The 23,441-nt window shown below is 38.3% G+C and overlaps 1 protein-coding gene across 9 annotated transcripts in view; it reads left to right on the top strand.

Moving 5' to 3' along the window:
* The window catches only part of PDE10A (phosphodiesterase 10A), a 338,418-nt gene that overhangs the window by 78,437 nt on the left and 236,540 nt on the right, over window positions 1-23,441 (top strand). For 3 of the 9 annotated variants that reach the window (XM_063813652.1, XM_063813651.1, XM_016956603.4), the window contains exon 2: window positions 8,309-8,436. The exons of the other annotated variants lie outside the window; for them this stretch is intronic. In XM_063813652.1, coding sequence (XP_063669722.1) covers window positions 8,400-8,436 — 37 coding nt within the window. In that variant the 5' untranslated portion in view covers window positions 8,309-8,399. The remainder of the gene's footprint in view (window positions 1-8,308; window positions 8,437-23,441) is intronic. 9 annotated transcript variants of the gene reach the window in all.

Raw genomic sequence — 23,441 nt, 5'->3', positions numbered from 1 at the left:
AGCCTGTTGCTCAGGGTTCTTTGCCTGTAGGGTGACCCAGACCCTCATTACTGAGGGGCCTGGCTCATTAACAGTCCTGCCTGAAAGGGGTTGTTGGTTTTCCATTGACTTCAGTCACAGGGCATGGTGGCAGATGCAGATGCCCTAAGGGGTATTCTGCATTCCAGACATGTTCTTCCTAACCTTCTTTTTGTAGCCGAAAAGCAACCAGGTGTCCAGGTGGTTGATTAGGACAAGGGGCCAAACAAAAAGGAATAACTAAGGCTTTGTTCACTTGCTGGGATAAGCAAGAGACACAGAATGGTGCTGGCTCCCCAGAGGTGCTGGCTGTCATCTGCAGAATGGCACTGGGTGAGAGTCAGGTGGATCAGCTCAGATGAGGGGTGCATTTCACTGCTGGGAAGTCTCAAACAAAAGGCTCCTGCCTCTTTATGGGCCTGTTGGCTGGGGGAAGGGCTAGGTATGGGAAAGTACCAAATCAAAGGGAAGAAAAGTACCTCCTCCAGGCCCCCCAGTAAGAAGGCGGCTGAATGGAGGTGCCTGGACAAGGAAGGAACATATGTGTATGAGCATGACTGGCCCAGGGGTCAGGGAAGCCTGAGTCCTCAACTGCAACTCCTTCCAGAAAACTGCAGTGCACTGACTGTGCATCAAGCATGTTGTGTGGTGGGGTCAGCTTTTCTCCATGAGGGCTGCCAGGCACAACTTTGTAACTGCCTCTATTGGACCTGAAAGATCACACAGACGATTTGGGCCTGGAGCCAGAATACCCGATAGTAGCAGCTCCATTTCCTCCTGACAATCAGGATCAGTCACCCCAGCCAGTACTTTGCCTATTGATTCAGAGGCCTGAGGAGCCCAAAGTGACTGGGTGGCAGTCTCAACTTCCAGTTCATTGGAGCCATTGTGTCTTCTGGTAGAAACATTCCTCCCTTTGAAGCTAAGGACGAGCAGAGCATAAGGTTGTGGGAACAGGAAGTGAACATTTTAGTAGTAAATCACCAGGAGTAATATTAAGGGGTGCCATTCCTATTCCTCCCCACCCTTGATTCCTGGACCCATGAATCCTGGCTATGGGAGAAACGGTATCATACATCAGACACTAGTTTAGGACATATACAATCTCCCACAGAACATTGCCCCAGCCCTGCAAGATATCCCACCTACCTGCTGCTGAGACTTCAAATACTCCTTTTCTTTTCTGTCAAGCCAGCTGCTTCAGGATACGGGGACATGGTTTGAACAGTGAATTCCATGATCGTGGGTCCACTGTCATACCTCATTTGCTGTGAAGTAAGTTCCTTGATTAGAAGGAATGCTGTGTGGAATACCTTGAAGTTATATCATTTAGGGCTCACTTGGATAATACAGGGTAAACTCCTCCTCTCAAGATCTTTAACTATAATCTCATCTTTTGCCATAAGGCAATATTCTACAGGTTCCAGGGATTGGATGTGGGTATCTTTTGGGAAGTGATTTTTGGCCTCCTGGAGTATCTGACTGTTTTACTTGTAAACTTTGGAGAAGCAGTAAGACTGAAGAGGTAGAGAATATACGTTAAAGAGGATCTTTAGGCACACTAATTTGTTATTTGTTTTGAAACATAGCTCAGGTACACATTTGCTATGTAAACTTTGGCAAGTGACCTAACTTCTTAATCCTCTTTCCTCTTCTGTAAAATGAGGATAGTAAGAATAATTTATCTGGATTATTTTGAAGATTAAATGATTTAGTAAATGGAAAATGATTAGTATACTGCCCCCGCACATAGTAGGCATTCAACAAATTCAGACTAATGCTATCATAAGCAGCTGGCTCAGAAAAGCTTTGCATCGAACAAGCAGCTGTGGAGGCCGGTACTTGGTGGTTGACACATATGAATGTGTTTTGTTTGTATTTATAAAATTTTGAGTTATTTGCCGCACGAAGAAATACTGGTAAGACACACAGGAAAACATACTTGTGTGTTTTCTTGGGGAGAAATCTGGTGAGAATGAGACTTCTCAATATATATATTTTATATTGTTTTAATTTTTGAATGTGTAATAATTTGAGAAGGACAACTAAAGAACTTCAAGAGATAAAAGTTCGTAAATAGAGAGTCATCTATACTTGTCTTGATTAAAAAACAAGACAAGCTAATAAAAATCCCCAAAGAGTAAAAACTGTTTTTTTTTGTTTGTTCTCATGACCCTTGAATCCATGGTGTTTCTTTTGGTGTATAGTTATTTTTTTTCCTTTGAGTTGAGTCAAATTTTTATGTTCAGTTTTTTTTTTTAACAGTCTTCCACTTAAATTTAAATTTCAGTGGTTTTTTCATTGTGCATTTAAACATACGTAGATTTATTTTATTTAGACTTGACAATTAGATCATTTGATGTGAACAACTGTACCTTAGAAAAATGTACTTAATTTGAAATACAGTCCTGTTATTAAATCGACATAGAAATCATATGCTTGTAATGATTTGCTTCTGCATACTTAAGAAGCTCTCACTGTACAGTTTTTATTTTTCCATTGGTTGTGACTTTTGATTTTTGGACCCTATATTTCCACTTACCTCATTAAGCTCCATAGTGACTACTCAAAACAGCCTACATAGAGAAATATGCTGTTACGGTGAATATCTGCCTTCAAATATTAGCACTGTACTTCTGTATAGAGCTGTATATTTTTGAAAAAATTCAGTTTGTTTAAGCTTCATAAAAGCCCTGGGAAATAGGTGGGTCAGGCATAACTAATGTTATTTATCTTCAACTGTTCTTATTGTCTACCTGCTTAAGTAAAAGCGGGGACCATGGTCTTGTCATCCTTAGATTTCTAGTATATAGCATGTTGTTGGTGTTCAAAAATAGTTACTGAATATACAAATAAGCATATAGTTGGATAAAGAGATAAGGAAAATCACTGAAACCACATTTGGTGGCAAGTAAATGAAATAATCAAAACTAGAAACCCCGTTGTTAGACTTCTAGTCCAAATGTTCCTCTCAGAACAACTGACTGATTCATAGTCTCTGCTTTAAATATGAGATCAGTTTAGGGCTACTCAAATCCTTTGTGCCAAAGAGAATATATTAATCCCCAGTCCAAGTAGGATTTAGCACTTTTGTCCACCAGAATAATCAAAGCAAAATTCTCAAATTGTAAAGGCCTCAGAAACACATGATGAGAAATTGTTTTGTTCTGTTTATCATACTTTTAAGCAAAATGCTTATGCATCTGCCTTAGTGAATTTGGGCTGCTCCAACAAGTACCACAGACTGGGTGACTTTTAAACATTTATTTCTCACAGTTCTGGGGGCTGGGAAGTCAGAGACCATGGTGCTGGCTGATGCAGTTCCTGGGGAGGGCCCTCTCCCTGGTTGACAGATGGCTGCTTTCTTACAAGAGAAATGTTTTGAGAGACAAGTCATCTCTTTCTCATTTCTTATAAGGGCATGAATCTCTCTCTCAGCCCTTGTGAGGGCACTAATCCTGTCAGTGAGGGCTCTACTCTCATGACCTAATTACCTCCCAAGGACCCCGCCTCCAAATGCCACTGCACTGAGGATCAAGGCTTCAACATATGAATTTTGGGGGGACACATTCTGTCCATAGCACTGTTCTTCTGTCAAAGCATGGTGAGGTTCTAATTAGTATTAAATGGTCTAAAGTATTCTTTTGGAAAGGAAAGATTTAAATTAACACGTGAATATTTTTATCAGTGGTAAAGTTAGAATTGAAACTGTTGACAGGTTTTCTTACCTCTTATTTTCTCCATGGTGTCACCATAATGGATCTAAAAAGGAAATTAATATTTATTTTTATCACCAATTTTTCTAACTTAATGTGCTAAAAATTATATAATTTAACAAGTCAAAAATTGAACTTACCATCTTCTTTCTCATTGGGTAGGAGACTTACCATCTTCTTTCTCATTGGGTTGGAGACTTACCATCTTCTTTCTCATCGGGTAGGAGACTTACCATCTTCTTTCTCTTCTCATTGGGTAGGAGACTTACCATCTTCTTTCTCGTTGGGTAGGAGACTTACCATCTTCTTTCTCATTGGGTAGGAGACTTACCATCTTCTTTCTCTTTGGGTAGGAGACTTACTATCGTCTTTGTCTTCTCATTGGGTAGGACACTTACCATCTTCTTTCTCATTACACCATATATATGTGAGTTTGAAAGGTGGTACTTATCTTTATTCTCATTCACCACTCTCTCCACATTCAGTCCATTAAATAAGTCCTGCTGGTTATGTTTTTAAAATATCTCTCAACTACATCACCATTACCCTACATATGCACATTACTTTTTCCTTAAAACTAATTGTCCTCACTAAAGGCTCATCGATGTTTCAGAAACTCACAGTAAACTTACTTGAGCTGGAATATAATCAGGACCTTTCACTAATTGACAAAAACCAGCCTCATTTCTACCTCTTTTTCTCTTATTTAAGCTCTGGCAACATCAAACTGTTTGTAGTCCCATGCCCTTCTTGCATCACTACCTTCTCATGCTGTCATCTCTGGAAATTCCAGACCACTTAGTTGCTCACTGAATTTCTTCTCATTAAGGCTCAGCTCAGGTTTCATTTCTAGAAGACATACCCGACCCATTCCTCCTCATGACTCTCTCCTGACCCCAAGTATTGGGTTCATTTATTCAAACATTCATTAATTTAAATATGTATTGAGCACCTACTATTGACCAGGCGCTGTTCTAACTGCTTGTGATATATCAGTGAACAAAATGGAAGAGCCCTGTCCTTGTGAATTCATATATTCTAGTAAAATAAATGGACAGCAAATAAAAGTAAATTATGTAGGATATTTGGAAGTTTAGAGTGCCACAGGAAAAATGATGCAGAACAGAGTGAGGAGGGTCAGGAGTTGGGCTAGTAGGGGCTGGGAGACAACAATATTAAATACCATGTAGCTCTCATTTGAGACGGTGACATTTTGAACAATAGCTTGCAGGAGGTGTGATGTAGACACCTGAGGAAAGAACAGTATTCCAGGCAGAGGCACAAGCCAGGGAAAAGGCCAGGATGTGGATGTATGCCTAGTTTGTGCAAGGTCAGAGACGTCATGAGGAATAGGCCATGTAAGGACTTTGGCCTTCGCTGTGTGAGGTGAGGGGATGTTGGAGGGTTTTTAGTAGAGCAGCAACATGATCTAGTTTATGTTTTGACAGGGTGCTATATTGAGACCAGACTATAGATGCATGCAGGTTAACCAGTTAGAAAGCTATTGGAGTAGCCAGGTGAAGGATGATAGTGGCTGGAATTGATGGTGTTGACTGTTGGGAAGGCGAAACATGATTAGGTTTTGGATGAATTTTGAAGTTTGCAACAACAGGACTGCTTAATGGTATGGATGTGAGGTGTGAGAGACAATGAAGAGTCAGGGAGGACTTGTATCATCCCAGTCATTCTCCCTAATCTTGTGCATGTAACTGGTCATCTAGTCTTGTCAGTCTGCCATTTAATTATCAGTTTTATTTTGCTACTGTTTCTCAACTGCACTGCTGCAGTGGGACTGACTAATGGGCATTCCTGGCTTCAATCAATTCTTTCTATGGGAGTAAAGAGCATTCTAAAATCCACATCTGCTTATATCATTCTCAAGGTTAAATCTTGCATGTTTCCATCTACCTACAAATAAAATTCTGAAGTCCTTAGCATGGCATACAGTATCCTTAAACTGCCTTTGCTTACTCTGAGCAGCTATCCTTCACTTCTTCCACATGCCTTTCATCATATATAATTTTTGACTTCCCTAAAAGATAGATCCTTCATGCCTTCTTGGGAGGGTATGTGCTGTTCCTTCTGTCTGAGATGCTCTTTCCGTCTTGTCTGTTCATGGATTACAAGGCTAAATGTGGGTGTCCATTTGTCTGTGAGAAGCTTCTCTGACCTTAGTATCTCACTTAGTCTGTTGCTTTTCTTCTTTTTCCTATTGACCTCATGTACAGTTAGGACACTTCTTATCCCACTGATGTGTAGCTGTTTGTGGTCGGTCTTCCCTTAAGGGGAGCAGCAGTGGCTTCATTTTACCATTACTTAGCAGAGGCGCAATAGATGCATGATTGACTTTTGGGCAGTTGGGACACTAAGGCAGAAATGGGTAGAAATAAATTGGAGAGACTGCCTTTATATTATGCCATGTAAGAAAAAAACAGAAAAAGAGTTTGGTGGCCAAAAAGGGTAAATGCATTTATTAGGAAAGAGTTAAGGTGTAGGTGTGGGTTTTATGGAAGTCTTGAGGACCATAGGAATGGGGAGAGTAGCGGGAGATGAAGGTTGTTTGGGGCCAGATGGTGGAGGTGCTTCCATACTCTGTTTTTCATCTTTATTCTGGAACAGTGAGGAACTAATCAAATTTTTTAAATAAAAATCTGAAACAGACTGTTGTTCTTTTGGTTAAATTGGACTTTGCCCCTACCATGTTGTTTCATTGCATTGTAGCATTTACAAAAGGGAATCTGTAACAGTCAACAATACTTCTGGATTCTTGCAGGGAGGGTAGGGACCATGGGGAGGAGTAAGAAGTTTCCCTTTACAAAATCTTGACTTAATTTGTCATGGGGGAAAAAAACAATTCAAACAGAACTCTTGACAGTGCAGCCATCCAAAGAAGAAGAAAAGCTGCTGTCTGTTGAACTAAAAGAGATGCTGGGCTTCCCTTAGGCTGAGGCTGGCCGCCCTGAGCATCTGGACGATTCGGCCCACAATTGGGACCCCTGTATTTACCTGAAGTCAGTCCGGATTGAATGAAGCAGGAACTTCCTGCTTGTACTGAGCTCAAGGTCGTGGCTCACACAGCGGGCGCTCCTGGTTCCTGTCCCTAGTCAGGGTGAGCAGACGCCTGTGGAGGTGGCACAGAGGTGACCTGGTGCAAGGAGTGGCAGGGCCCATGTTTAGAGAGTTTCCTGGGTTTCTCTTGTTTTGTGTATTTTCTATTGTGTCCTCTAGCTGCCGGACTCGGGTCTTGGGCCCTCCCCAGCTGTAGGAAGTTTCCCGCCCGTCCTAGGAAGCCCAGGCCGGAAGCGGGCGGGCGGCGTTTCTAGGGTGGGCATGATGTCATCAGAAGTGCCTGTGCCCACCCGTCCTGTGCCACCTTCGCTGTAGCTGCTGATTGCGTGAGGGCTGCTCTAGTCCAGTCTTGAAGTGGATGGTGGCTGGGAGGCAGGGACTCATAGCAGGGGGCCCACGTGTGGGGAGCTCCAAGAGTGAGGGGACCTGGGGTGAACGCGTGCCTCAGGTGGACTCCAGAACCATGGGTGTAAAGCCCATTGGCAGCTCCTTGGCTTGGCACCCAGAGATGGGGGTCGCCTGTGCCCTTGGGGCTGTGGGGCCTTTACAGCCCATTCAGTAGCTTCGTGGTCCCAGCTTCCTGCTGTGCTGAAGCCCTAGAAGATTTCCCAGAGTTTCTTGAGCATGGAGTGTTGCGTGCTGCCCTGGAAGGTCTTGAAATGCCAGCCGGGCATGGGCTGGTCACGGACTTTTGGGCCCAAGGATCGCTCCGCGTCCCCCAGCAGAGTACTTCTGAGAGTAGAGTAGGTGACGAAAGATTGATCAGGAGACCTGAAACCAGAAAGGCAAGTTGAGGGAGAAGGCTGTACACGGGCATGGGGCTGTTCAGTTAGAGCACCTTTTGGCTGCAAGTAAGAGAAACCTGCTTCAGATTACTTAAACAATAGGGAAAACTGGCATCATAAAACATGAGCCTTTGAGGAAGGGCAACTCCAGGATTGATGGATTCAGTTACTTACACCCTTCGGATCTGCTTCTTTACCCTTCCCACTTTGCTAATGGACTTTGTTTTGATGGTGGCAAGATCAGCTCTTTGGCTGTAGGCCTGGTATGCACATTGGAAGAAGAGTGGACTTTTCTGTGTGAGAGCTAAACTAATGACTTTCAGGGAAGGAGAGCATTACCATGACTGATGTAGCAAATTGGGATTTATTCTGAGCTGGAGATGGTGACCTTCCCTGAGAGGGGAAAATGATGGCTAACTGTCTGAACAAAGGCAATAGCAGTGGGAATGAAGAAGGTTTAAAGGAGGCAGAAACACTGTGAAGGTGCTGTTGACAGAAATCAGTGATTTGCGTTTAGGGATTGAAGAAGAGGGTGGATTGGAGGATGACTGGGATATTTAGTTTAGATGATTAAGAGGAGGATGATTTCACTTAAAGAGATGGGATATGAAAGAGGGAGGTGAAGGAGGAGAAGAGGGAGAAGATTCAAGTAGGTTAAGGTGTAGCCATGCTGAGAATTATCTGTTAGTTATTTGATTTTTTTGTTTTGTTTTTGTTTAGAAGCTAATGGTATAGATATAGAAGTCATCCACAGAGATGTTACAGTTGAAGAGATGGGGGTAGAGAAGACTTTGAAGGAAAAGAATGTAGAATGAGGATAGAAGAGAGGAAATCCCAACATTTAACAGGTGAGTAGAGGACACTAAGCCAGCAAAAGAAATTTAGAAGGGACATTCAGATAGACAGGAAGCAAACTAGTACTCTATAGCTCTGTTTTGATCTGCCAATTCATTAAAATTATCAATTGATGAAAACTTTGTTTTGTTCACACCTTGACTCTTTTTGGTGCCAACCTTCAGTCAAGCCCCCTACAGTATCATTGACAGGGTTTCATTGCACCGAAAAGTTTACAGTGTTTCATACTGGATGGGTTAGTTTTAATGGCTTTTGAGGATTTCTGTGATGTTCTAGTTGGGTGATTTTTCCCTTTATTTTTCATAGGGTGGTTACATATTTGCTTTAGACAAACATTATTGGCTAAATGACCTGCTTTACCATGTTATGTAGGAGAAATTTCCAAGAAACTGAGGGATTAGTTAACAATATCTGATACTACTGAGACCAAGGGAGATGAAGACTGAGATAATGATATTTAGCAATTTGGAAAGTTGGTTTAACCAAAAAATGATTTTAACCAAAAAATGATATCCAGTCTCCAGTAACAATATCTGATACTACTGAGACCAAGGGAGATGAAGACTGAGATAATGATATTTAGCAATTTGGAAAGTTGGTTTAACCAAAAAATGATTTTAGTGCAGTTATGGGGAATGAAATCATTGGGTGATTATTAACGCATGAATTAGAATTAAGGACATTAAAATAAGCACTGGACTACTCTTTTGACTCTGATGGTGAAAGAAAAATAGAAGGTGTGATGGTTTACCAGGTGTGAAGGATGTTTTGTTGTTGTTGATCATGTTTCAGGATTGGTGGAAGTGTTAGTGTCTTAGAAATCTTTACATTAAAAGGGGCAAGGAGAGTTTGAAGACATGAGACATAAAGGGGAAATAACTGAGTGAGCAAGGAAAAGAAGGAATCAAGAACCAAAAAAGAGAGCCAGCTGAGTTAGGAGAGAAGCTAGAAAGTGGGTAGAGGTTCAGAGAAACATTGAAGAGGAAAAATAAAGGATCCTCTGAGTAACAAAAGGCTAGGTCACGTGTCAGGGTGATCATGCTGTGTCCGGATGCTTAGTAGTAATGGAACAGTCTTGGTCTGGCTGCTGTGGGATCAGTATAGGGAGCCATCTAAGAGGCAGAAAAGAATTGACATGACTGCATTTTTCTCTAACCAGTTAGAAATGCAGGTCACAAAACTCGAATGATTGGGTTTACCTAGTGTGGGGTGGGACTAAGCAAAGAATTCTGTGGTGCTTGCTGAGGTGTTATTGCAGTAATCGGCAATGGTCTTTAAACTCAATAGTGAGGTGAGGCAAAGTTAATTCAAATGGGAGAGAAACTAGATGAACAGTGACCACAGTGTACAGTTGACGGCAAATACCTGACTCAAAAGTAGTGAAAGGAAGAATGAGGTGTAAGGATAGGATGGTGTCATCAGAGAGGGGAATTTTGTCACAGGAGGGAGTAAATAATTTTTCTACTTATTCATGGTTTATAATGGCATGACCTGTAACCCACAAAGAGGAGTAGCAGGGAGCAAATGAATCATATCTTGTTTTAACAGGTAAGCTTGAGGGAATAATAAACAGTTATAATGTAATATCAGAAATCTATTGTTTTATTAGCTGTATAACCAGTATGACAGTTTATGAGGTGTATTAGTTTGAGATAGTTGTAAATCATGGTATAAATGCACTCTCAGTTTTAACAAAGAGCTTTTTAATGTACAGTCTGAGCCGAGACTAGTAAGTAAAACTCTTATTTTTGTTATTCAGAATGTACGTGTTGATTACATCGACAAGATTAGTTTTCAAGTAGCAAGTGTGACGTTTCTCTGAATATTTTAAAGTTGTTTTAAAATGATTTTTAAGTCAAGGATAGGTTTTTTGAAAATTAATTTTGAGGTGAAATAGTTTTTATGAGACAGTTTCTGTCTTTAGCAAATTCTCTTTGAATCCCTCAATCCTGGCTCCAGTGGTGTGACTGAGCTCCACTCACCTGAGTGGGTGGAACTCTGTCCCCTGCGTTGGTTAGAGGTGCAAATATTGGTCAACATTTGAAAGCAGTTAACCTGTTCCCAATCCCCAAGCACCATTTTTAGTAGAGCTAATATAAGAGGCACACGTACATTTTCTAACAAATTGCTTTTTTTTTTAATTAAAGAATGTAATGGAGTCACTGTTCTGGAACTACAACTTTGACATTGATTTGCATAAGTAGGAGTGGAAGTGGTTCTCATATACAGCTAGAACACCCCTTTAAAAAACTCACTTTCTCTTAAGTTTGAGTTTGAAGGCAGGGGCTTTTATTATTATTAATGCCGTATGTTGAACAGTTTGTTTTGTTAATAAGTTGCTAAAACCTGCTTCGCTCCTAACTTTAACCTACACTCTCACAATTACAAACACCTTCCTTCCTCCAGGGTTCACACAGTAATGGCTGAAGTGCCAGGCACTATAAGCTGATAAGATAAGAAGCACATGGTGCATTGTCATAAGCCAGGGGTCCCTACTGGGCCGGCTGACGCACACAGTCTTCCCCTGATGTCAGAGGGCCGAGAAGTAGCACCTTGGCTCTTTTCCCAAATTTTGTGCCAGAGCAGGGGAAAAGACTCTTTGTTTGAAAAAGCAGCTATTGAGGTATTTTTTTTTTTTTTATTGCTTTTCTTGACTGTAGGCCAGATTCCTGTCTGTTTAAATGGTTTGGTATTATTTCTGAATTGTTTGGCAGAAATAATGTTTGCTAGCCAAAATACATTCAACTTATTATACATAATGTTTTATGATCAGTTTGTTGCCACTTATAAGGCTTTGAATTTGTCATTTTTTGATGAAAAAGTGAGTGTGGCAAATTTGATGAAAGGCATAGTTCAATATGTCTCATATAAGCTCTTAAACTCTGTCACCAGTATTTGGACAATGAACCCTGTCTTAGTACATCTATGAGGAGGGGGAAAGCTAAATGTAGGTCATTTCAGTAACATTTAATGCCTGACAAGCTGTTTATCTCAATTACTTATTGGCATTTATCCTGAAATATAGAAAATGTTAGATTCATGAGATGGAACTGTTCAAGACTAGTAGTAATCTACTAATGCATAGGCCAAACACACTCTCTACTGATTAAAAAAAAAAAAAAAACCCAGACATCAGAGCATGCTCTACGGCCAAATTGTCATCATAGTGAAAAGTCTGCGCAGTACATTATTCTATAAAATGTCGTTTAACTATTTTAATGGCTCCTTATGAAGTCCTAAAGAATGAAGATAATTACAAACCTGTAATTTTATGGCTGCCTTGTTGAAAAGGGCAGACCAAGGTGCCTATATCAGGATGAAAGACCTGAAAATCTAAATAGCCTAGCATATTATATATAAAACTTTTAGTCATTAATTATGAGATTAGCTCAGATTAGTGAAATATAGCAAGTTTTGCATTGTCATCTAAACTTGAAATTTTAACATGAACGCTAGTTGAACAAAGTTGGCAGTGAGAATTGTGGATTACAATTAGCACTCTACAGAATGGTGAGACATATTGGAAGTAAAGCTGAGGATGACTGCTTTTTTGTTTGTTTGTTTGAGACAGGGTCTCATTCTGTCGCCCACGCTGGAGTGCAGTGGCACGATCATGGCTCACTGCAGCTTCAACCTCCCTGAGCTCAGGTGATCCTCCCACCTCAGCCTCCGGGGTTTCACCATGTTGCTCAGGCTGGTCTCAAACTCCTAAGGCTCAAACAGGACTCCAGCCTTGGCTTCCCAAAGTGCTGGGATTATAGGAGTGAGCCACGGCACCCAGCCGAGTGACTATTTAATGTTTACATTTTTGTCACCAAGGAAGCAAAAGAGTTTTAGGAATTTAGAAATGCCACTGAATTGTTAAAATGACATTTTTGAATTAAGGTATTTTACAGAAACCACTTTATAACAATGTCATATTGTATCTTTTGATGAATGTTTTGTTGACTAGGTATAAACTAATTTTTTTATACTTAGGTGGTAATAAGAGCTGATATTTTCTGAGTTTTTTAAAGCAACTTTCAAATATGAAGTGTAGAGATTATTATTATCTCCATTTTCCAAATGAGGAAATTGAGGCATAGAAATGTTAAGTGACATATTTCAGTAATTCTGTAAATGGTAGAGCTAAGAGTACCTTGGTAGTCGTCTTCGATTATTAGAATTTTATGTTTTAAATTAAGTGCTGCTGTAGAGACCAGAATAATAATTCCATGTTTCTTCAAGCACTAAACTTGCTCTCATGAAAGGATTAAGTATTAGGGAAGGAAATCAGAGTTTTAGAGGTAATAGGTTACATACATGAAACTTTCAAGAAAGCGGAAGTGCCATATTTAAATCTTTCTCTGATGTGAAGATAAGCGGACACAATTCTTCTGTGCTTCGCTGCTCTGTGCAGTAAGTTCATGTTAGTAGGGTGCACAGCTTAGATGCCTGTGTTTCTACTCATAGCATTTCTTAGTCACTAGGGACAATTTGGCTCCTAAATGTTAAGAAAGAATTAGCAGCTGTTAGAGTGGAGGGACAAGATGTTTGACAGCAGCATAGCAAGTTGGGGGCTGTGTAATGAATGATCTGAAGTGGAACAGCTATAGTGTGAGCAAGTGAATAGAAACTTTTGAAGTATTTGCAGCACAGCTTCAAACAGTGTAGCGTGACTGTGGATTATGAGAAAATAAATACAGGCAGGTCAACTGGTACTAAACACTTAAGAATGGGGATTTCTTTTTAAAAACAAACTCAGTTTGCCTAAGAGGTGAAGTGTAATGCTTCCAAAGGGTATCACAATGTGTGAAAGTGGCTAAGGTCACAAATGAGAGAACTATCTCTTCAAGAACAAAATGTGAAGAGAACTGTCTTAGGAACTCTGGCCTGTCTCACTCAGATAACATTATCCATAGCGGTGATACTGACTACTCAGATAACATTTTCCATAGCAGTGATACTGACTCTCAAGCATAGGAATGTTTAGAGTATCTCATTGATGATGCCTAAGTGGTGTGTAATTTCTTGTTCCAGTCTATTGGCAGGACTTGAATTCCTAGGTTTCCCAACAGAATTTCATGGTGTTTGCTTCTCCAGTATTTTCATATTTATCAGCAAAGATGTAGTAAAATAAATAATGAAATCAATTTTTTGCAAGGTAAGCAAGGCAGAGGACAGATGTGGTTCCCAAAGACTCAGGTTGCTGTTCTGCTAGCAAACAGCTGGTAGATTCAGTGTCATATAAGTGTCGTAGATGGGATCAAAATAATGAAATTACTAGAAGTAATGAAAGCACTTCAGTAAGATAATGGTTTTATCCATCTGTTCATGTGATTCTGAAACATTTGTTTAGTGCTTAGTGTGTGAAAGTATAGTTGATTCTCATTATTTTTGAATTTTGTATTTGCTCATTTGCTTACTCACTAAAATTGATTTGTAACCCCAATCCTCACAGTGTTTTCACTGTCATTTGTGGACATGTGCATGTACAGAGTAGGGTTATGTATTGATTGGTTGATGAAAATGTCACCAAAGGCTTGTAGGAACCTAACCTTGTATTTCCAATAGGAGCAAGCATTGGTCAAGTATTTGCTGATTCAGTGTTTGGACTTTATAGAACATAATGCTACTAATAATAATTGACTGTAATTACTAGCACTGAGGACAAGATGATTAAGACGTAGTTTCTACTTCAAAGACCAGAGAAAGACTTTATATCAATGCTTAAGAAAGTGATGTATGTCTTATATAGCATTGATTTTCTGGCAGACCCTTTTGTGTTGAGATGCCAACTTATCATTAAAGAAAATCGAGTTATTTCCTCTTTTAAAATTAAGTAGTGTTTGAGAAGATTGGTTTTGATTTTGAAAATGTACAGCTTAAAAGAAATACGCTGTTTTCTTGATATTAACAAAGCAAAATCATGTAAATTGTAAAATTCAAGTGTGTATGTTTTGAAAGTATATGTGAAAATATCACTGTCGGCCTGGTATTAATTCTTACTCAAGGACTGTCCATTTATTATAATTGTTTCTCCTAGTGGCTTGAGCTAAATTTAAGCATTGGGAACATGGTAATGCTACATTTGCTTGTTTTAGATATCAGATCAGATTGATGGTTTTTGTTTTTGTATGCTTATTATTTTTGACACAATATTTGTCCAGTTATTAAAAGATTCATTCTGCCTTTTAAACAATTTTAAGTATACTTTTTTTCAGAAAGGAGAGCATTAGTTTGCTAGGGCTGCCATTAGGGTACTAGTCATATTGGATTAAGGACTCACCCTATGGGCCTCATTTTACTTAATCATCTTCTTAAAGGTCCCTTCTCCACACAGAGTCAGTTACATTCTGAGGTACTGGGGGTTAGGACTTCAACACATGAATTTTGGAGGAACACAATTTAGTCCATAACAGAGAAGAATGTGCATTGTAGTTTGTGTCCTAACTTTTCTTGGCTCTCCGTTGGTTAAAACAGGTAATTTTTGCGTAGTTTACATTGGAAAGTTTTTCCTGCTTAATTTTTTCCTCTCCAGAAAACAAACACTTTTGGCACTTTCAATTTTTTTCTTTTTCTCTTAACAGCAAAGAACATATGTGGGTTTATGCAGCTTTATGCAGTTCTGCATTTCCTTCAACATTTATTGATAGTGCCTACACAGGGAACAGTAAACCAGAATGAGAGTAGGGAGTAACATTTCCTGTGAAGCATTCTTCCTTGGTTAAAAAACAAATTTTTGAAGTAGATTTAAGAGGAGGGTATGAGTTTAACAAGACAAGAGGAACATTTCCTATAAAGAGACATGAAACAAGCAGTTTGAATGGAGGGAAGACTGTCACAGGCTGTGAAGGTAAACAGAGATAATTATATTATACTACAAATTTGAACATAAGAATTTTGGGAAGACAAACATTCAGACCCACAGCAGTCACTTAAACAATGGTGATATCAAGGTTAATTTTTAAGCACATTGGAAAGGTTGGAATATGTTCTTTGAATATTGACACAGTCTTACAACACTCGTGCAAAAGAAGAAAGAATAATAAATTCATTTCTTCATGTGGAACCGAGGACAAATGATGACAGTTACATGGGCTGTTTCCACTGTTCTTTTAATAGTCTCAATTAGGGACAATTTAGATTATGTCCTTGAGTAAGGAGAAAAAAAGGCCCCTACAACAATGCTGTTCAACAGAAATATAATGTGAAGTAAAGATGACACACATAAGTTAAAGTATTCTAGTAGCCACTTTGAAAAAGTAAGTGAAATTAACTTAATAATAAAATGGACTTAATTTATTCCAGAATATTAGAATTTTAGCTTCTGATTATTAAAGAATTATTTGATGAAATATTTTACATTCTTACATTTGTACTGTTGTCTATGAAATCCAGTATGTACTTTACACTCACAGCACATCCCACTTCAGAGTAGCAACTTTTCAAGTCTCCAATAGCTACTTGTCACTAATGGCTATTCTGTTGAACAAGCGTAGCTGTATAAACTTTGTGATTTTCCAGAATAGTGTCTTTTTAATTTTCTCACCAATAACATTTTCAACAGCAAAACTAGCATAAATTTCTCTTTCCTTCTTCACAATTTCTTGGATAGATTTATTCTTACAGCAGATCTTAGCAAGCTCAGCATACCTTTGTTTTTTCTTTCCTTATTAAATCAAGAACTTGCGCCCTTTAACTTAAAGGAACTACTTTATGGCTTCTCTGTGGCGTATCTGAATTGCCAGCATCACTATTCTTGCACTTTTGGGTTGTTATTAAGTAAAATAAGGGTGATTTGAACACAGACACTGGGATACCATGACAGTTGATCTGATAAGCAAGATGGCTACAAAGTGACTGAGGGATGGGAAGTGTCTGCAGCATGGAGACGCTGGACAAAGGGAGAATTCATGTCCTCGTTGGGACTGAGCTGTACCATGTGAGATTTTATCATGCTACTCACAGCAGTGCACAATTTAAAATTATGAGTTGTTTACTTCTGAAATTTTCCATTTAATATTTTTGACTGTGGTTGACTGTGTGATTAACTGAAACTGCAGAAAGTGAAACCGTGGATAAGGAGGGGGGGTATGCTATACTTAGTTCTTTAAAAAAATGCTGGCCGGACGCGGTGGCTCACGCCTGTAATCCCAGCACTTTGGGAGGCCGAGGCGGGCGGATCATGAGGTCAGCAGATCGAGACCATCCTGGCTAACACGGTGAAACCCCGTCTCTACTAAAAATACAAAAATTTAGCCAGGCGTGGTGGTGGGCACTTGTAGTCCCAGCTACTCGGGAGGCTGAGGCAGGAGAATGGCGTGAACCCGGGAGGCGGAGCTTGCAGTGAGCCGAGATTGTGCCACTGCACTCCAGCCTGGGCGACAGAGTGAGACTCCGTCTCAAAAAAAAAAAAAAAAAAAAAAGCCTTGTTGCATACCTATTGTGTGCTGGGCACTTGGCTTAGGGCAGATGTTACAAAGGTAAGTAGAGACTCTTGGCTTCCAAAGAAATAAGAATCTTGAGGTCAAAGCAGATAAATAGATTATCAGCAATAAGATAAGGTGAAAGATGGACACATAATATAATAGAGCTTTAGATTTGCATTCAGAAAGTTTTGATTTCGATTCTAGTTTTAATACATTTTAGACACGTGACCTTGGATTATTTATATCTTCGAACCCTGTTATCCTTATTGGGAAAAGACCAATAAAATGCCTGGTACCTAATAAGTACTCGATAAATTATATATTTTTTTAAAAAAAGTATTGAGAGAGACGAAATACCTGGTTACTGAGCCTGTTAAGTATATGGGGAGAGATTGGGAATGGGTTTCATAGTAGAAGTAATAAGCAGGTGTTTACAGGGAAGTTATCAGTGAAGAAAAGGCACTATTAGCAGTGGAGTCAGTGTGCATAAAGGCATAGGACAATAAACATTAGTTGAAGAACACTTTGACAGTTTCTCTAGGTCATTTTTAGCCCATGGCTATGTATTTTTAAAAATCAGGCATAGATTTGAATGCCATTTCCACAACTTACTAGTTGTAAGTAATTTTACCTGTGAATCTTAGCTTCCTTGACTGAAAAATAGAGATAATACTGAAGGCCCCTCTTGTGTCCCCTTCCAGTTGCTAACCCCTTAAGGTAACACTTTTCTGACTTCTTACAGATAGTGACATTTTTCCAACTTTAAATAAATAGACTCATGCAGTATTTATGTTTTGTGTCTGGTTTCTTTTGTTCAACATTATGTTTGTGTACTTCACTCATATTATTCCATGCAGTTCTGAATAGTTTGTTCTCATTATTGTATGATATTCCATTGTGTGAATATACTAAGTGATTTATCTGTTCTAATGTTGACGGATATTTGGTAGTTTCCATGTTTTGGCTATCATAAATAGTGCTTTCTTGAATATTGTAATAATATATATGGCTTTTGATGGACTTAAGTGTGCACTTTTAAGGGTGTAATTTCTGGGTCATAGAATATGCCTGTGTTCAGATTTTTCGGTAGATTGCTGCCAAACAATTTTTCAATGTGATTGTATTGATATAGACTCTTACTAATAGTGTATGACAGTAAGGATTGGGATTTGGACTTGCTCATTTTTTCATATTTCACTTACTAGAGTTGAGTTTGCTTTTTAAAAATATGATTATGATCATGTCACTGTCATGCCTAAGCAAAGCCCTTTAGCAGCTGTTGGTTGCCTTTAGAACAGAGCAACTCATGACTTATCAGGCACTTTGTGATTTGTCCTGGCTTTGCTCTATCTACACCTTTATCTCCAGAATCTTCTCCTTGCTATCATGTTCCGCAGTGTAATTGAGTTACTTGGAGATTTCCTGTCCTATGTTTTCTGGCGTTCATTTCCAGACATTGACCCACACTGTTACCTTTGCCAGAGATGCCGAACTGTCTTCCAGAGTACCATTTCACGTTCGCACAAACAGTGAATGAGATCCTGTTGTTCCACATTCTTGCTGGCATTTGGTGTTGTCAGTGTTCTGGATTTTGGCCATTTAAATAGGTATGTAATGGTATCTCACTGTTGTTTGAATTTGCATTTCCCTCATGATATATAATGTAGAGCATCTTTTCATTTGCTCATCTGTATGTCTTTTTTGATGACGTATGTGTTAATGTTTTGGACTTCTTTTAATAATCAGGTTGTTTGTTTTCTTATTAATGAGCTTTAGAGTTCTTTGTCTATTCTGGGTTGTCTTTATCTGATATGTGTTTTGCACATATTTTCTCCCAATCTGTGGCTTGTCTTTTTATTCTCTTGACAGTTTCTTTTGCAGAGCAGAAAATCTTAATTTTACTGAAGTACAACTTATCAATTCTTTCTTTCATGGATCTTGTCTTTGTGTTGCTTCTAAAAAGTAAATGACATGCCCAGGGTCATCTATATTTTCTCCTATGTTATTTTCTAGGGGTTTTATCATTTTGTGTTTTACATTTAAGTCTATGATCCATTTTTATTTAATTTCTGCGACTGGTTTGAGGTGTGTGTCTATATTCATTTTCTATCATGAGGCTGTCCGGCTGTTCCTGCACTATTTGTTGAAAACATTATTTTTTCTCTACTGTATTGCATTTGCTCCTTTGTCAAAGATCAGTTTTATATATTTATTTGGGTCTGTTTATAGGCTCTCTGTTTTATTCCATTGATCCATGTATCCATTATTTCCCTAATAACCACACTGTTTTGATTATTGTAGCTTTATTGTATGTCTTGAAGTCGGGTATTGTCAGTCCTCGAACTTTGTTGTTCTCTTACAATATTGTGCTGGCTATTGTGAGACTTTTGTCTCTCAGTATAAACTTTAATCAGTTTTCCAGTAACCACAAAATAACTTCCTGGGATTTCTATTTTGATTGCACTGAGTGTAGAACTGACATCTTGACAGTATTGAGTCTTCCTATCCATTAACATGGAATATGTATCCACTTATTTAGTTGTTTGAGTTTTTTTCATCAGAATTTTGTAGCTTTTCTCATATAGAGTTTGTATCTATTTTGTTAGATTTATACCCAAGTATTTCATTTTTTGAGTGCTAGTGCAAATGATATTGTGCCTTTAATTTCAAAATCTACTTGTTCATTCCTGGAATATAGGAAAGATACTGATTTTTGTGTTTTAACTCATATTCTGAAAATCTCGTATAATCACTTATTAGTTCCAAGAAGCTTTTGTTGATTTTTAAAAAAATTTTTCTATATAGACAATCATGTCATCTGTGAACAGTTTTATGTCTTCCTTCCCAAACTGTAAACCTTTAGTTCTCTATTCTTGTCTTATTGCATTAGCTAAGACTTGTAGCTCTCTTTTGGATACTTTATGAATGGAATATCTTTCCCATCCTCTCACTTTCAGCCTATTACCTATTTTTTGTCTTTGTATCTAAATTGCATCTTTTATAGACAACATATAGTTGAGTTATTTTTAAAAAATCCATTCTGCCAACTTTTTGTTCTTTAATTGGAGATTTTAATCTATTTACATTTGAAATAATCAGTAAGTATGGAGTTACCCCTGCCATTTTGTTTTGTTTTAAATGTTTATGTCTTTTTGTCCTTCATTTCCTCTGTATGCCTTCTTTTGTGAGTGTGTGTGTGTGTGTGTGTGTGTTTGAGCATATTGTTTTTGTTAGTTTCTCATTTCCTTTTAGGTTTTTTAAAATGATTACTCTGGAAATTACAATTGACCCATTAAACTTTCAAGAAATTATTTTGAATTAATATTGACTTAGCATTAATAGTACAAATAGTCCCTGAGTCACAGTGGTTTTACTGATTATGTTTATTCTTTATAGCAGTGCAAAAGTGATACACATTCAGAATGCTTCTTGACTTATGATGGGCCTATGTTTGGATAAACCCACTGTAAATTGAACATTTTATAAATTGAAAACATACTTCCAATTTATGATATTTTCAACTGCCAATGTTTTTATTGGCATGTAACCCCATTATAAGTGAAGGAACATCTATATACAGAAACTTTGTTTCTATACAACTTTGTTCCTCCTCTTTTATTTTGTGGATAAATTATATTTTTACATCTGTGCTCAGTAACAGAGACTTATGATTTTTGTTTTATGCATTTTGTTTGTAAATCACATAGGGATAAAAACAGTTACAAACAAAATACAGTAATACTGGCTTTTGTATCTGCCTGTGTAGTTGTTTTTTTTATCAGTGTTCTTTATTTCTTAATATTGCTTTGAGTTACTATGCTCCTTTTCTACATGAAGGACTCACTTTAGCATTTCTTGTAGGACAGGCCAATTGGTGACAAACTCCCTCACTGTTTGTTTATCTGCAAATTTCTTAATTTCTACCTATATTTTAAAGGGTAGTTTTGTCGTATATAGAATTCTTGGTTGGCATTTATGTTTGCTTTGAACACTTTAAATATGTCATTTTGTTGCCTTTGGCCTGCATAATTTCTTCTGAGAAACCAGCTGTTAATTGTAATTTCACTGAGGCTCTCTCTTTGGTGAGTTGCTTCTCTCTTGCTGCCTTCAAGGTTCTGTTTTTGTCCTTGTATTTCAGCAGTTTGATTATAACATGTTTTGTTGGTGATCTCTTTGCATTTATCCTCCTTGGAGCTCATCAAGCTTCTAGGATGTATAGATTAATGTCCTTTATCAAAGTTAGCACTCTTTGGCCATTATTTTTTTCCAATAATCTCTCTACCCTTTTCTCTTTTTCCTGTCCTTCTAGGAATTCCTGTTATGCATATGCTTGATGGTATCCCACAGTTCTTTTGCATTAGCTAAGACATGTAGCTCTTTTTTAGTTATTATATGTCTGGAATATCTTTTGTCATCCTCTCAATTTCAACCTATTACCTGTTTTTGTCTTAGTATCTAAATTGGATCTTCTATGGAAACTTATAATTTATATGCAATAGTTCTTTTAGACCCTGTTTATTTTTCTTCCTTCTTTTTTTCTTTCTGCTTGTCCATCTGTATAGATTCACAGTATTTACTTTCTGCTCGTCCATTTGGATAGTTTCAGTGTACTTACCTTCAAGATTAAAGGTGAAGGATTTGTCACCAGTAGACCTGTCTTAAAAGAAATGCTGAAGTGAGTCCTCTGCCTGCTCATATCTGCTGCTGAAACTATCTAGTGAGGTTTTTAGATCAATTATTGTTCTGTTCAGCACCAGAATTTGTTTGATTACTTTTATAATTTCTGTATCTTTATTGATATTCCCAGTTTTTGAGACAATAATCTCTTGGTTTCCTTTAACTCTTTGTCCATGGTTTCCTTTAACTCTATTTAGTATATTTAAGACAACTGATTGAAGTCTTTAGTATGTCCATATGTGCTTCTTCCAGGACACTTTCTGTTCATTTTGTGTGTGTGGGTGAATTGCCTATACCATCTTCTTTGCATGCTTCATAGATTTCTGTTGCAAACTTGACATTTTGAATATTATAGCTCTGTAAAACAAATTTTCCTCCTCTTTATTGTTTTTGTTTCTTACCATGGGTTGTAGTTGTTTAGTTGTTTAGTGACTTTTTCTAATCGTTTTTATTGACTGTTTTATAAACTACTTAATTGCATTCTTTGTTCTGTGTGGTATCTGAACTCTGTTATTTTAAATTTGTTTAGTTGGTGTGTTGATAGAGATTTTATTGGATATTTAGAGTTGTAAAAGGAAGGAATAAAAATAAAAGGTAAAATAATCTGTCCATCTCTGCATATTGGCTCTGGGCTGGGGAAGTCCTTCAGTGCTTAGCTAAGCTTTTCACAGCTCTGCCTTAGCCTCCACTTCCTGCTGTCTCACTGAGGCTAAACATCAGCCAGATGTTTAGTATTTTCTCAGGTCTTTCTTGAGCATGTATCCTTCCCTGGGCATGCGTGTGGCTTTCTGAATTCTCTGGTATATGCCAGAGCTTTCAATGCCTTACTTCCCCTAAAAGAATATCTCTCCCGAGTTTTTCTTTCCAGTGTTTCAGTATGTTTGTTGTTAGCTTCAGCTGCAGTCTTTTGCTCTCAGAAGTGTTATCGGGATCTCTTTCCATGTAGCCACCTTTCTTCCTGAGAGACTTCTGAGTTAGGTGAAGCAAAGTCATATACCTAATGTCAGATAGATCGAAATAGAAAACAAGACTCTTTGAGAACAAGATCTGCTCTGTTCCCTCTGAAATTAGAGACCAAGTTCCCATGCCAGGAATGTGGACTGCCATCTTCAAGACTGCTGCTGAACCAGGGAGTTGGAGTGGGGCAAAGGGAGATTTAAATGCTGCAAAGGTCTTCTACTGTTTTTTAAGTTGCCTGTTTTCTGGATTCAGTATTTGCCTGGGTGCTGGAAACATTGGACTGTTTTCTGGAGTTCTGACAAAGTTGATTTTGACAGGTTTAGCTTGGTTTTTGGTGTTTTTGTGGAAGGGTAGGCCCTTTGAACTCTCTGCATTGTCATTTTTTTTTTTTTTTGGGTTATTCTAAATGCTTTTCGAAAGTGACCTGAGTTGATTTCTACTTATTCTCTAAAGCTTGAATATATTGCAGTGAAAATTACTATAATCCTCCCACACAAGCATTCCATAGATTCAAGAGGTGCAAACATTTCATTATTTAAGAAACATCTTTAGTTCTGTCCAAAATATTTCCTCTGTGCAATCTTTTGTACCAGAGAGTTTATACTAACCTATCAGTGTATTGTAGCATTAGATTCAAGACATGTCTTGATCATCAGTAACAGTATGGGACTCAGCATTCCGTTTGAAAGCCACAAATGGACTTAAGACGGGCCAGGAGGAATTTGTTTTTTTTTTTTTAGACATAGTTTCACTCTGTCGCCCAGGCTGGAGTGCAGTGGCATGATCTCGGTTCACTGCAACCTCTGCCTCCCGGATTTAGGCGATTCTCCTGCCTCAGCCTCCTGAGTAGCTGGGTTTACAGGTACGTGGCACCACACCTGGCTAATTTTTGTATTTTTAGTAGAGACGGAGTTTCACTATGTTGATTAGGCTGATCTCGAACCCCTGAC

This window comes from Pan troglodytes, chromosome 5, assembly GCF_028858775.2.
Source record: "Pan troglodytes isolate AG18354 chromosome 5, NHGRI_mPanTro3-v2.0_pri, whole genome shotgun sequence".
Classification (NCBI taxonomy): domain Eukaryota; kingdom Metazoa; phylum Chordata; class Mammalia; order Primates; family Hominidae; genus Pan; species Pan troglodytes.
The sequence above is the reverse complement of the archived record's forward strand: the minus strand, read 5'-3'. Positions and strand labels throughout refer to the sequence as shown.